The 15,432-nt window shown below is 43.0% G+C and overlaps 1 protein-coding gene across 5 annotated transcripts in view; it reads left to right on the top strand.

Moving 5' to 3' along the window:
- PKHD1 (PKHD1 ciliary IPT domain containing fibrocystin/polyductin) overlaps positions 1–15,432 on the top strand; it is a 405,193-nt gene that overhangs the window by 228,143 nt on the left and 161,618 nt on the right. For all 5 annotated transcript variants that reach the window (XR_006279695.1, XM_043510113.1, XM_043510114.1 and 2 more), the window contains exons 46-47: positions 2,262–2,397; positions 4,062–4,308. Coding sequence is in view for 4 of the 5 variants with exons in the window: in XM_043510113.1 (XP_043366048.1) it covers positions 2,262–2,397; positions 4,062–4,308 (383 nt within the window). In the remaining variant the exon portion in view is untranslated. The remainder of the gene's footprint in view (positions 1–2,261; positions 2,398–4,061; positions 4,309–15,432) is intronic.

The raw sequence follows: 15,432 nt of genomic DNA on the forward strand, positions 1-15,432 counted from the left end.
GATTTTTTTCCATTAGTCAAAAATTGACGCATTCCTATGAAACATTTAGATTTAAACTAAACTCAGTTGTTGATGGAAAACTGTTCTGTTGATAATATTTTGACCAGCTCTAACCATCATTAGTTTTAACCTTTTACAAAAATGCCCAGCCAGCATATAACCAGGTATCACTGAAAAATTTAGTCTAGTGGCCTGAGCACAAGTCTGGGAGTCGGGTACACAATTCCAGTCCTGACACTGATACCCCTTGTGATCTTTTGGGCAATATTTTTAACCTTTCTGTCCTGATTCCTCACTCTGCAAATCAGTGTTTCACATTGGAGCTCTGAGAATTAAGTCATCTTTGAAAATGAAAAATACGATCACGTGCTGTTATTATTTATGACAGTAAATTGTATCTTCCCTCACTATGTGCTTGTGCAGCATCTTGCACAATAAGGTCCCTGCCTGACTGAGTCTTCTGGGTGGTACTGGAATGCAAACAGTTTAATTAAAAATAGAATCTTAGAAACAGCTGTCCACAGCTTTCTTTTTCATATTTTTCTGCTCTGGTTTCTAATGCAGCTTACTGAATTGCTTGGGGTACATTGCCAATCTGATTGGCTGATGGATATATTTTTTTAAAAGGCTAATTTATAAGTCCGGGGAAGACAGCATTTTAATGTTGTGGATTGATCCATAAGGAGTACAGAGCTCAAATAAAGCTACGGCCCCAAACAACTAATCTTCTAGTTGCACAGTGAATTGCTCTCAGACTTGAAGGGATGGCTCTCTTTGTTTGTGTTGTTACAGGATCCATGGGAGAACTCCAGTGCTTTACTTGTTAAGAGATATAGAGGTGCTCAGCTGTGCGTTGTTCCTCACTGGCCCCCAAGGGTGTGATTATCTTTGATTATCTCATGATAAGAATCGCCTTGTCATCATTTACATCTTAATTTATGTAATTCTTCCTTTAATAATGATGTCTCTTTAACATCAATTAAAACTTTGTGACATGAATTTAACAGGAACATTGGCTATTCTGCTCTGCCAGCTGTTTTGTTTTTTAAAAGATACCTTGCAAGCAGATTATTATTTTTGGAAATATTAGGAAAATTTAAATTGGGTCCTCAGTCTTTTAGTGGTGTAGTATCTGGGCCTGAGCAAAAGCCGACGGAAGTCAACAAAAAGACTCCTGTTAACTTCAGTGGGCTTTGGATCAGAGCCTTTGCATCTTTCAGTCAGTGAACCAGATGCATATGCATTGCATGTAAAAGAAACTGTTAATTTCTGGCAAAGACAGATTGTCCGAGGCAGGTGATGAATGTTTGGGGATGAAGAAAGAGGGAAACAGTCATCTAAAAATATTTGAAAGGTGAAAACATTAAGGAAGGAAACAGCTTGTACAATGTGAAGCAAAGGGATATAATTGGGGGTGATGGGATGGACATAAATAAAGCAAAAAGTAGGTAGGAAAAATATTCTAAGATTTAAATCTGTCTGGTCTGTGGAACCTCATGTTGAGGCATTAGCTTAGTACTGACTTGGAACCAAGTTCTTCACCTAGAGAATCTCCAACTTCCCTCCTTGGGGAGGGCTCAAGGGAAATGGCGGAGCGCCTGTCTTTTAAAGGAACAATGCCATCTTTAATGGCTAATTAAAAAAAAATCCTGTTGCTGTAGAGTACCTTTAAATTGCATTTTTGATTCATGTGTTTAAAGTTCCTTGATACAATGTATGTGTAGGACTTTGGTTGTGCTTTTCTGCTGATGAGGGTCTTTCCAGGATAGTGGGTGGGCCCCAAACCAACATCAGCAGATGGGGTCATGCCAGTTCCTCTTCCACTCTCCCCACCATCTCTGTGCCTATGATTGCTCCCAGCAGCAGCACATGGACTGGTAGATGGGACCAGCCACCCCCATGTCTCTGTGTGCTATGTCCTGGAAGAGCTATTGTCATTTTGTTTCTGTGCATTTTCTCTTTCTGGTTGTGTTTTTTGCCTCTTTGCCTATGTTGTTTGTTTGTTTGTTTGTTTGTACCCTTATCTTTTCTTCTTTCTCCATATTTATTTGCTTTCTGATTTTCCATCCTTTGTGTGCTTCCAAGTTTTGTAGTGAGTATATTGGACAGCTTGGACCAGATCCTCAGATGGTGTAAATTGGTCCCAGCTTTGTGGACTTCAAAGGAGCTACATCAATTTGCAACAGCTGAAGATCTGGACCCTGGGCTTATTTCACCAAATGCTGATGTGTTCGGCTGTGCTCTTTACTTTCATCTTGCAGGACAGTAGCTGTATGTCAGCAGGGCTGAAAACTCCCCAAAGGCACGAACTGTTGGTTTCCAATACATCTTTCATGAACTTCGATATTAGCACTTGCACTGCAATCAGCACCTGTTCTGGCTGTTACCAAGGCCAGGGTAAGTTACATTTTCACTGATGCTCTGACATAGCAGAGTGTGAAAAATCCTTGAGTTCTGTAAAGTTTGGTGTTGCCCTTGTGATTTTGTTTCTTTCACCTAGAGGCATCACTAGAGTAAGCTACCTGTATCCCAGAAGAAGGATGATCCACTGACTAGGGCACTACCTTGGGACTCACAAGACCTGGGTTCAATTCATTGCGTTTCCACAGACTTCCTGTATGACTTTGGACAAGTTACCTAGTCTCTTTGTACCTCAGTTTCCCCTCTATGAAATGGGGTAATAGCACTTCCCTGTCTTGGAGTGGTGTTGTGAGGATAAACCCATTAAAGATTTTGAGGTGCTCAGATGTTGTGGGAAGGAGGGTCATAGAAAAACTTAATGTAGCTGTCCTGCAAATCAACACCTGTCTTATGCAGCTCTGCTAACCTGGGCCAGCTCTGGGCCATAATTTTAGGTGGGAGCATTATAACTTCATCCCTTGGACACATACGTGTTCATTAGGGTGCTTTTGAAAGTAGTCCTCAGTGTTCTGATATCACTGGTGGGCTGACGCATGGGTGTCTCCTTACAGCCTTTTTGCTGCCTTGCCAGCTCCTTACTGCAGTGTGCTCACCCCTGTCTGGGGCTCTGGGTGCACATGGATTCTCTACCTGGAAGAGCTGGACTGTTAAACTGACAGACGTGAATGCTGCATAGATTTCAGATGAAGGTGTTTTTTTTCCCAACCATGATTTAATTTTCCTATTTCTCTGAGTTTGGGACAATTATTCCGAAGCCACATTGGGACGTAGGGATAGAGATTAACGCATTCATTTGTTAATATTCCTTCAACATAGTGGCATATTCTGTAATCACTACAACCCATCCTCATAGAATTCCAATGAGGTTGTACCTCAGGCTACCCTAAATCTTAGGTGAATTTGCCTGAGATAATGTATATAAATGAAGAATTATTTTGAGTTTTCAGGAGCTACCCAAAGGCTCTTTGAAAAAAGTTCCAACTGCAATTACCTGTTAAATATGTGTGTATGTGTAATTATAAACTATATAAAACCATACACTTTCCTATAAAAATCGTGAAAAATACTTCAGCAATGGAGATCAAAATCTGCCCCCAAAGCAACTTCAGCTGTGCAATAGGAAGGTCCTATATTAACAAACAGTGACTAGTGAACAAGAGTGCGAGGTTTGCTGTGCTGTGGTTCCTGGGCTAGGGGTGTGTGTGTGTGTGTGTGTGTAGTTATGAGCCTATTTGATGATGTTAGTTTGGGGCCGACCTACTGTTACTGCTGCATCTGAATCCAGTGCTCGAATCAAAAGACCTGTCAGAGGTAGTATACTGGACTAGGTGGATCTTGGGTCTATGCAGTAAGGCCATTCCTCTGACCATGCTTCCCATCTGGTTATGATTCTTCTGTTTAAAATATTTCATTATCCAGTCAGTAGGTAGAACCAATAACATGTGACGTATGTGACCAACCACACCACAGACCCAGGGTGTGGAGGCCTTTCTGTCCCAAACAGCCATTTCTCTGATAGGAAACTGAGCTGAGGTTAACCCCTTGTTCACTGGGTGGGGAGGGGGGAGTAGGTAGTGCCCCTGCACCTAGTCAGACAAAGGTGTGACGTTGCATTTCTGAATGGTTTCTTGTTTCCCCAGGTGGATTTACAGTGAGAGCTGAACGGTTGGCATTCCTGAATTCACCCAACCAGGCATCATTCCCATTTCCCCATTCGGCCATCCTCGAAGATCTGGATGGCTCCCTCACAGGACAGGAAGGAAGTCACCTTCTTGCTTCTGTGGACACACTTGCAGCCTCCTGCGTGGCCAGTGCTAACTTCAGTCACGCTGCCAGGGGGAGTGTTTGTGGAAGGGACGTTATTTTTCACCGTATGTCTCTTGGTTTGTAAGTAGCAATTACATCTTTGCAAGCTCAGGTCTGGCCTGGGCTTTTATGTTCCATAGTGGGAAGAGGTATCAGGTCTGGGCACAGTTCTGGAACTAAGGAAGACTAAGATTAATCCCAGCTCTGCCACGGCCTCTCTCTCTGGTCCTAGGCAAATCACTTACCCTTGTTATTTTGGTTTCTATAGCTGTAAAAGCTGAGCTTGTCCAAGGGCAAGGTTGGACCTTAAAAACCTGATTCTCATTTATTCTGCAGTCCCTTCCCATAACTCTGGCAGTGCAGAGGGGCCCTAAAGTGGATGTAGTTGTAACTTCTACCACTTGTACAGTCCTTCACACTGTCAGAGTGGTGTAAACGGGTCTTAGTGTAAATGAGAATCAGGCCTCTGTGCATCTCAAGATTGGCCCTGAAACTGAGGTAGCCAAAACTAGTGGACACTTTTGGCCTAAATGACTTGCCCAAGGTCCTAGAGTTTATGGCAGAATTGGAAATTGAACCCAGATTTCTGGCCTCCACCAGATATTTTTAGATAATAAAGAGGGCATCACAGGTAATGGAGGATTAAAGAAAAAAGTTTGAATTACATTAGATTCAAACCAAGGAGAACGTTCTTACAATTTTTTCCCTGAAGAGCTCCCCAAGTGTGGATTGTTCTGAAGGTAATGGCTGATTATACCTATCCCTGGCAAACTCACTTCAGTTCTGTCTAATTCATTTTCCATGTTGATTTAATGAACTTTCAGATTCATATAATACTATTAATATTGGAGCCAGCATTTCATGGTCACACAGGCTGAGCTACCATTGAATCAGCAACCTACTGTTTATACGGGGTATTAGAATCACAGGCTTAGAAGGGACCGCAAGGGTTATCTAGTCTGATCCCCTGCCACGATGCAGGATTAAGTACGCTGATTTATTTCATTAACAAAAAAACCCCTTTGCAGTAGATTAATTTCTGGAATTCTATTTCTGTTGTGTCTTTCTTGCTGACACCCTTAGGATTTATGTAACCTTTCATGTCCCTGCTTCATAGAAACAGAGGATTGGGAGGTGCCTTTGTGTCATCAAATCAAGTCCCCTGCTAAGGCAGGCAGCCCTGTTGTATAAACTTTCCTTCTCTTGCCATGAGGTGCTAAAGCACCTTGCATGGGGATTCCCATCAGACCTCACTAGCTAAGCCGGGTTAGGCTAGATCAGTACTCAGTCCCCTTACTCAGCAACAATGGCCAGCTAAGCTCACAGCAGCTCCTATGCTTTGCATTGAGAACAGAGTTTGTAGTTTTCATCTTCAAAGCTATTTCTGGGACTGGTCCTAGCTCCCTGCGGGTCTCCTCACCCCATGACGGGGTCGTTGCCCACCCCCGCCCCTCAGGACTCCTGCCCCATCCAACCCCCCACGGTTCCTCTGCACGCCCCCCCCGGGTTACCTGCTGCAGTGCGAGTGGCACTCCTCGCAGCCCCCCCGCCCCAGCTCACCTCCGCTCCGCCTCCCTGGGCCTGAGTGCGAAGCCGCCGCCTGCTTCTCAGCCCGCCCCGGCTTCCCGCACGAACAGCCGATTCGTGGGAAGCCCTGGGGGTGGGGGCACAGAAGCCGAGCGGGGCGGCGTGTTCTGGGGCGGAGGCAGAGGTGAGCTGGGGCTGGGGGTGGGGCTGGGACCTGCCGGTGGGTGCTCTGCACTCACCAAATTTTCCCCTTTTCTAGCGAACTGGTGTGAACCGGCTCCAGTTCCCCACTGGGTCTTTCCTCACTCTGCATGATTATGAATTCCTCTTACAGCAAGGGAATAAGCTGCTGGAATAAAGCATATGTCAAGCTCAAGGGTGAGCCTTTGTGTTTGTGGGAAACAGAGTTTTCTTGGTAAATCCCCTGTGGCTTCACTCCTGGCAGAGCTTAGAGTCCCACCACCTCCAGACAGAAATATAAAACCCATTTCCCTGACCTGGACACCATAGACAAACCTAAGACAAAAACCTACTGACTGTGGGGTGCGTAGAATTCAGTTAATGTGTTAACTCTTTGAGTATGTCTATACTGGAACTGCAGGTGTAATTTCCAGCTCAGGTGGATGTCCCTGCACTAAGTTCTGATTGAGCTAGCTTGCTGAAAACAGCAGAGTAGCCATAGCAGCGTAGCTGCAGTGAGACAAACTAGGTGCCCCAAGTACAATCCCATCTGAAACCCTAGGTGCGTACTTGGGCACCTAGCCTATCTGCCACTCGCGCTGCCACAGCTACACTTCTATTATTAGCATGCTAGCGTTGGTATGTCTACCCGAACTGGAAATTACACCTCCAGATCCAATGCACACAAGCCCTTAGAATTTGTAAGGCACTCAGATACTACAATGATGAATGTAGGATAAAGATACATAGTCTAGGTAGATAAGAGACCTGGCTGTTGCCTGTTGTTAATGTAGCAGCTGGCACTCTACCCTTTAAATCAACACTATACTGATTCCCCAGCATGGTGGTTCTGCATATGTCCAACCCAAGTCCTCACCACTCATCACTGAAGAGTCCATGGCACTTTTCACAAGAGTAGCCAAACTAACCCCACTATCCCTGGGCAATTACATTCTACTTCTATGATTTCAGTTGATTATGTTGTTCTGACTGGGCCAAATCTTTACACCTGCTCAGGGCAGGACTCTCGCTGACTGCAATGTGGTCTAGTGGTTACAGCAGAGGATTCCGAGTCAGGAGACCTGGGTTTTGTAGTGACTACTGCCACTAACATAGGGCAAGCCAACTATTTTCTATGCCACTTATGCCCCCATCGAAAAAAAGGGATTATGATAATTAATAGAGCTGGACAAAGATCTTTTCTCCACATTTTTTATTTCTTGGATGAAAAATGGCTTCTCAACAAAACGAAAATTTTCACAAAACACAATTTGTTTAAAAAAAATGTTGTAAAGATTTTTTTTGACAAAAATAACAAACATTCCTTTTTGTTTCCTTTTTTTCCCTGGGGGGAAAGGAATCACTTCCTGAGCAGCTCAGGTAATGAGTTATCTTTTGGAAAGTGCATTCAGATCCTTGACTGAGAATACCACTTTTTATTTTGTAACAGGACATCTCAGCCTTCAGTTATAAAGGTTCCCAATAGCATCTCATGAGGCACTTAAGCCAAAAGCCTTTAGAAATTCTAAATAAATTAGAGGACAGGATGGTTCAATGGTTAGAGCACTTCCTAGGACTGGAGACCTGGTTAAATTCTGTGCTCCTCCACAGATTTCCAGTGTGACCCTGTGCAAGTCACTTAGGCTCAGATTTTTAATGACCCAGAAGTTTAAATCCCATTGATTCTCAATGGGATTTTGATTCCTAACTGCCTAAATGCCTCTTGAAAATGAGATTTAGGCTCCTAAATCAGTTAGGCATTAAACACCTAAATACATTTAAAAATCTGGGCCATAGCCTCTCTGTGCCTTATAGGGGTGTGGCGAGGATAAATGCATTAAAGATTGAGAGGTGCTCGGATATTATGGTGATGGAAGCCATGTAAGTACCTAAAATAGATGATGTGTTGTTTCTCCTTGAGAATCACCCCTCCAGATTAAGGTGCACAATTTACCCTCCCTATTCTATTATACTCTTCTCCTTGCCAGCCTGCTTCTTTCTTTGCACTGCAAGTGAAGGTATGATTGTAGCAAGGTTAGGCATAGCCATGCTAGCTTTAATCTTGCTAACATGGGTCTCTCTAGTAGTGAAGATGTGGCAGGACAGATTTCAGTGTGGGCTAACAACCCGACTACATACCCAGGGTCCCCAGCGGGCTCGTACGGGGTCGGCTAGCCTGTACTGAAGCCCTGCCGCCACATGGTCACCACTGTTGTTTCCCACCCTGGCTATATTAAAGCTAGGATGGGTATGCTCACACATGCTACAATTGCATCTTCATTTGCTGTCTAGATTTACCAGAAATGTAAATGAGTCACAGGCCCTTCTATTTCCTAAGCTCAGTCACGTGACATGAGGTGAAGAAGGGTCATGTGATTAAAAAAACCCTGAGTAACCCTGTCATTTAGTTCTGCCTCCTGTTTGCTCTATAGAGAGGAAAATATATTGTGATGGTGAGTAGTAGTATAAACACCTGTTTGGGCCCCTTTATAGTGTGCCGGTGGCCTAAGGCCTTAGAGTCTGTTTGTGCTGGAGATGTGATTTCCAGCTTGCCTAGACGTACACCTGCTAGCTCTAATCAAGCTAGCATGCTAAAAATAGCAGTGTAACTGCAGCTGCAGAGGCAGCAGGGTGGGCCAGCCAACCCGAGTAAGTACCTAGGGTTCAGACAGGAATCTCTAGGTGGCAAGGCCATTCCGCTGCCTGACCAGCCATGGCTGCACTGCTATTGTAGAGTGCTAGCTCAATGTAAACTAGCAAGGGGTACATCCACCCAAGCCGGGGATTACACTTCCACTCCAGTGTAGATGTAACCTTAGGGTAAATGACCATCGGGCTCAGAAAGTTCAGTTTCCTACAAGAACTGCTATGCGTCAAACTCTTCCTACAATGCTCAGGTAGAGGCAAATATCTCACTTCAGCTTTGATGGACATATAGCTGTAATGTGCTATTCCAGTTCACCTCTTGTTGCTACCGCTGCTTATGTAAGCTGGGCTGGCTACTGCATTTGAGTTGCTGGCAGCTAAAGGAGAAATGTTGCGTAGCCAAACATTACCACTACTGCTCATAGAGGAAGGATACATTAGAATTGCTCTCTCTTAAGAAGAGTGTTTTAACACATGAAAAAAAAAAGTGACTCCAGCTTTTTGATTCCCCCTCCCCAAGCCCCCCATCATTTCATTTTATGTTTAGTGTACAAATCTGTACCATTTTCCAATTTTGCTGTTTCAAGTTTGTTGCACACTGGCAGCAGTGCTGAAGAGTGCTGTCAGATGGATGTAAATAATTCAGAGCCTTCGTATTATTCATGTTTTAGAAGAAGGAAAAACATTTCCAAATAGGGGAAAAAAAAGTTGCTGTATAATTGCAGGACTGGGGGACATTTCCTGTAGCCTTCAGCTACATAGAAATTTCCCATGCAAATACTCACTTCCACTAAACCAAAAGTCTATAATCAGTGGGATTATGGAGTTGTGCGGCTCATTGGATCAGGCACTAAACCGGGATAAGGAGATCTATGTCCTATTCCTGGCTCTGCCATGTGGCCTTGGGCAAGTTACTTCCCTTCCCACTCTTTGGGAGGGGAAGTAACTTATGTTGTCTATTTAGATTGTCTTGTCTATTTTCTTGTCTGTTTAGATTCAAGGTCTTGGGGCAGAGACTCTCTCTTATTCTATGTACATATAGCCCCTAGCTCAGTGATGTCCCAGTTTTGATTGGGGCCTCTGGACACCACCAGAATATAAATGATAATAATGCATAAAAGATGGTGGTGCACTTCTCTAACAAATATTCAGATCCCTCTTGTTCCTTCCAGTTCACAGTGCCAATGGGTCTTGGTGGGTGAATAGAACTAACAATGAATTAGAACCTTAGTTCCCAGGACTTATGAACTTTGGGAAAGTTTGAATCTGGCATTCAACGTTGCCCTTCACTGCAGGTAGATGGCTTAATAGTTTTAAGCTAGTTGCAGCAGGGGCCTTTGGCTCTTTCCTTTCCTTTAGCCTCCTTCCTCTTTCCATTCTTTCCAAGAGCAGGGAGTCAGCTGATGCCAAAGATACTTGGCAGTACTACCTCCCAAGGCCAGCTGCTAGCCTGTCCTCCAGTGGAATGTTTTCTGAACTGAGTAACCCTCCTCCATGGAGATCAAGAGAATCTTCTTTATGCTATTTCCAGATCTCACTCTCCTGTGTGTGCACCACCAGCCAAATCACCATCATGTTAAGTTGAAAGAACATCAGCTTGCAGCCCGGAACATCAGCCCACATAGTGTGCGTTCAAATAGAGTATAGGTCAAAGAGGCTTCATTCACAGGGGCAGTGCTCTACAAATGGACTCGTCAGGGAAATGTGGAGGCAAGTAAATAAGGGGCTAAAGAGAATGATACAATAAAGTAAATTTTTACAGCACAACTGAAAGATGGCTTGGGGGAAGGTGGATCCAGAGGTATTGAAGGTTGTAAACAAGCACGAGGGAATGGTTTATGATTGGTGGCAGGGTGTGTAACATGTAAAATGGAAAGAAGTTGAGAAAGAAAAACTGGGCAGCGGGGAAAATTTCCTCAAAATGAAGTCTGTTGGTCTTGGATAATCTCCCAGGAGAATGGTGAAAGAAAGTACCATCATTTGAATAATTTAAAACTGGACTGGCCAAAGCACAAAAAATGTACTGTAGGGAATAATTCTGCATAGCCTCTCTGGGCATGATGCAGATGGCCTTATAGCTGATGGAATTTCCCATCTATAATCATAGTACCACTGGTCCTTCCTCAGACCTATGTAATGCAGGAGTCAAGGTTTCTATCTTATCTGTTAATGCTGGCAGAGTGGATTGTATCTTAAATCGGGGAAAGACCCTGATGGCAAATGTTAAGACTCAAACCCAGATCACCCGAGTCTTAGTCTAGTTCTGTAGCCACGAGACTATCCTCCTTTTTTTATGCAGCCAGAAGTTTTCTGGGGCTATTAGCAAAACAATCTAAAGTCCAGCAATCAGAATCTCACTCTGATTCCATAGTGTTGGAAGTACTGTGCATTTTTGTTTAAAGAGAACGGAACAGATGGTCAGTTGCCCTGCAGTACATGCAGAGTGACTGACATGGAGTTACTTCAGTTTTACCCTGGTGTAAAAGATCAGAATTTGGTCCTATTTGTCTGAATCTTGATTCTGTGTTTTTTGCTTTCGTGTCATGTTGATGTTAACCCAAATGCACCATGTTTCCTTGTTGTGATGTTAATTGGCAGGAGATATTAAGGAGGGAAGAGAGAGATGAATTCAACACTCCCTGAAAATTAGCCTTTTTGATTGTGTATATAAATTAATCCATTCCATGGAGTCACTTTAGGGAGGTTGGGATCAGGATCTCAAATTCACAGCTGCCTGCTGTTCCTACTGTCGGCCAAACTTGAGCCCTTAATATAGAACTAGTAAAGAATTAATTCCCTCCCTCCCCCCACTGCCATGAAAAATTGGGGAAAAAGGGCCTTTTCTTTCAGAATATGTAGAGAGTTTGACAATATTTTAAAGAAAATCCAATTTTAGTTTCTGAAAATCCCCGAAATCTTTGATTTTTTGGTTTTCAGTTTTTTGATTGAAACCCAATTGAAAAATACTCCCCCAAATACCACCCCCCAAACATTTTTTCAAAAACATTTCTATTTTGTCAAAAAAAATCATTATTTTTTGTTACAAATAGTAGACAGAATAATTTCTATCTGTTCTATCTGAATCTAAAACCCCAAGAACTTTGAGGGAAATATGGATCTGGACATATCTCAAAAAGAGTGTTTTCTATCACGTCCAGTTGAAATTTAAACTAATGTGTCAGTTAAACTGCCCTGAAAGGGCTCTTTACATCTTGTAAAAATATAATTGAAGCTTATAAAAGTCTTTAAAAATCTATATGCAAGAAAGTTATTAAGTGCTATGAAGAACAGCGTATGCCGTGATGCAGTGTTGAGTGGCTGCAGGCTAGATACGGTCGCTCAAAATGCCACTGCTAACCATATTATCTTGGAAATGTGAGTCCCTATTAATATTAAAATAAATTCTCATTAAAAATTGTCATAATGTGATTAAGTGACTTTAAAAGTTTCTTCTCCTCATGCATGATTTTTACAAGAGGAAAGCATTAGAATAATCTCCATTACATAGCACCTTCCATCCCAAGGAATTCTAAAAACACTTAGTAAACTTTATACAGTCCAGGAGTAACTTTGCAACTCACTCATTTTCATCTGCCTCCACTGCAGAATTTTGAAAGCCAGGATTTTTGCCCAGCTCCAGCCTTGCAACTGAGCCTTTTATTGCTTCACTCCTTTATTTTGCTGGAGAGGAAAAGATTAACTCACTTTTTGATTACCTTAATTCGTAAATCTGGTCTAATATCCTCTCCAGTGCGAAAGGAATCGTGTATCCTGTACTTCTATGACTTCAAGAGAAGAGTTTAAATGGTTACTCTAGTTTTGCTTCTCCTTTGATCTTTACTTATCTTGGTGCCTATGTTTGTACCAATTCCCGCGTCAAACACATGCAAAGCCACACTTTTTCACTCACTACACACATGCACTGTTGCCCTCTGTACACACATCTTCGCTAAACACGCACACTTATTCACACATACAGACTCCTTTCCTACACTTACATACACTGCTCTGTTAGCTTAAATTGGCCTTGAGGGGTCACGGTTTAGCTGGTGAGCATTTAACAGTTGGACGTTGGCTGTTCAATTAACAAGGCTACTTGTTTGAATTTCCTACCTGTGTCCAGTTTGCTACACTGTGTTTCTTACATAATTGATTGGTCCTCAGATTGAATTGATTTTTAGCGAAATGTTCATGGACAATGGCAGTACAGATGTGAGGTAAATTATGGCAGTCCCAAAATGCATGCTTCCAAATTTTTGCCTCAGTTTCTGAATGCCCAACTTGAAACACCTTGTGTCTGATTTTCAGAACTGTATTTCCCGTAATGGCTCCTCAGCATCTCTGAAAACCAGGCAGAAAAGGCCTGATTCTTCTCATACTTATACCAGTGTTAGTGTAAATCAGGAGAATATCCACTGAAGATAGGAGTTACATCATGCAAGGGAGATAAGAATCACATTTGCAGTCTTTGGACTTGGGTACACAGATTAAGTGACAATATCTAAAGATTTTGAGCCTCCACAATTAAAAAAACAAAAATGGGTCCACCACTTGAACTATAAGAGTTTGCTGTAGTCAGAGTTTGCATTTCGCCTCCATTTGTACAACAGTAAATTCGAGTATTGACACAAATGTTTGCAGCCCCATTTGAAGTGAGCTGCTATTTGATTTCCTGTTTTAAGGAGATGGATAATCATAATGGGTTATTTCACAAATGTACCAAACAGAATGCATTTAGAGATAAACACAGCGTCTGCCACCATACGCAGAGATATGGAGCCTTAGGATAAGAAAAGTAATGGTAAACATAAACAGGAGAGTTAATATTTGTTCTCCTTGGTGCTGTTGATTGGTTCAGCAAATCCTTTGTGGGCCATCTATGTTCAACAGCTTACACAGTACACTTGAGCTAAATTACATAACAGTTTATACAGCCGCAATGGTAAATTGTGATTCAGATTGTAAAGTTCTGTCTCGTAACTATGCCATATTTCTAAAGCAAATTACTCCTTAATTGAATTACTCCACTTCAATATAAAAATACAGCATTGTCAATGAGTCATCCATTTTTTTCTGATACAGTTTGTAAAAGCTTCCAACTGTTTAAAGCAGGGGTTAATTTTGCATTAAGACCACTGCCTCCTGGTTTCTTTCAAATAAAGCCAGGGGAAGTTCAGGGAAAGACTCTTTCTTTTGGTAATGAAGCTCTCTCATGTTAATGATCCATGCAGGCTCCCTTGGCTCCTTTGAATTAGAAATACTCAGGCCTGTGCTCCTCTGCTTCATTAACATTAAAGAGAGGTAGATTGGTGGCTATTTAGGGCACAGTGAAATTGTTGGCTATTTAGGGCAAATGAAAATGGTGCTAATTGTGGCTGGTAAATTCCATTAGCCCTCTAATCCCATTTTGGAGTTAGTTTGGCAAGAATATGAGAAACAAGCACCGAAACATCCTTTTGAAGGGAATGTGGTATCAAAGTCAGGGTTAACTTGGATAAACTAACTCTTTCATAAAGTGGCAGGGCTTTTTCAACCCTCCCAAAACTTGGTTTGATTTTTCTGGTGCTGATGCCGGGTTAGGGTGCATGTGGGTGGGGTAATATCTGAACGAAGAGCAGGACAAAGTCTGGAGAGTTGGGGAAAAAACATCCCCAGTTGAGGGGATCCAGCTGCGGAACAAACTTCCAGAGGCTATTCAGGGATCATGGAGTCTGACTGTGCTCAGGAAGCATTGCAAAACCTTCCAGTTTGGAAAGGCCTTATCTCCACAGAAATGACACACACACCCTTTCCACTCAAAAAGCTCCAAACAACCAAAAAGAAAAACAACCCCAAGCCCCTAAAACCAATCAACCTAAAACATTGAGTAAATGAATAAAATCTAAAGAGAAAAAATAAAAAAAACCCAAATCTTATCCCAATTGGAGTTTTTAGGCCAAAATGGGAGAAATGCCAGTGACTTCATGAAGACAACTAGGAACTTTTCCATTATTACTGATGATACACGAAAGGCACTCTCCTACTACGGTGATGGGCAGCAGTGCAAAACCATATGACTGACAGATTGTATCCAGACTGGTTTGCCCAGACTGAATTTCCTGTCCACTTTTACACCTATTAGCTCCCATAGAAAAACTGCCTCGAACACACAGTTGCTTTCAATATAATGCAGAGATCCTGTGAAAATAGAAAAACAAAAGTGACATGTTGCACTGAAGCTGGGGATTGTGGCCCTGAATCTCCTCTCACTTGCTGTGGTTTTCCATCACTGTAGCATAGGGATTGGCAACTTTTGGCACATGGCCCATCAGGGAAATCCGCTGGTGGCCAGGATGGTTTGTTTACCTGCAGTGTCCACAGGTTCGGCAATCACAGCTCCCACTGGCCACGGTTCACCGTCCCCAACGAATGGGGGCTGCTGGAAGTGGCAGCCAGCACATCCTTCGGCCCATGCCGCTTTCTGCAGCCCCCATTGGCCTGGATCAGTGAACCACGGCCAGTGGGAGCTGCCGTCGGCCGAACCTGTGGACACTGCAGGTAAACAAACCATCCCGGCCACCAGCGGATTTCCCTGACGGGCCAGGTGCCAAAGGTTGCCGATCCCTGCTGTGCCACCATTGGTTTCACTGGAGTTACTCCTGATTTACACTCATGTAAGTGAGAAGAGAATCGGACCCTCTGTCACATGAGTACCCTCAGCTCACTCTGATGGTGCTATTACTCGTATGAAGGTTTTCCACCTACCTGAGCACGTGCGAAAGTGCTCACAACCTGACAGTACCATAGTGGTTGTCAGTTGCTTGCTTAATTAGTGTGAATACCTTGGCCCATCTGGTGCCTAAAAGAGGAGGT

The sequence above is a fragment of the Dermochelys coriacea genome, chromosome 3 (genome assembly GCF_009764565.3).
Source record: "Dermochelys coriacea isolate rDerCor1 chromosome 3, rDerCor1.pri.v4, whole genome shotgun sequence".
Taxonomy (NCBI): domain Eukaryota; kingdom Metazoa; phylum Chordata; order Testudines; family Dermochelyidae; genus Dermochelys; species Dermochelys coriacea.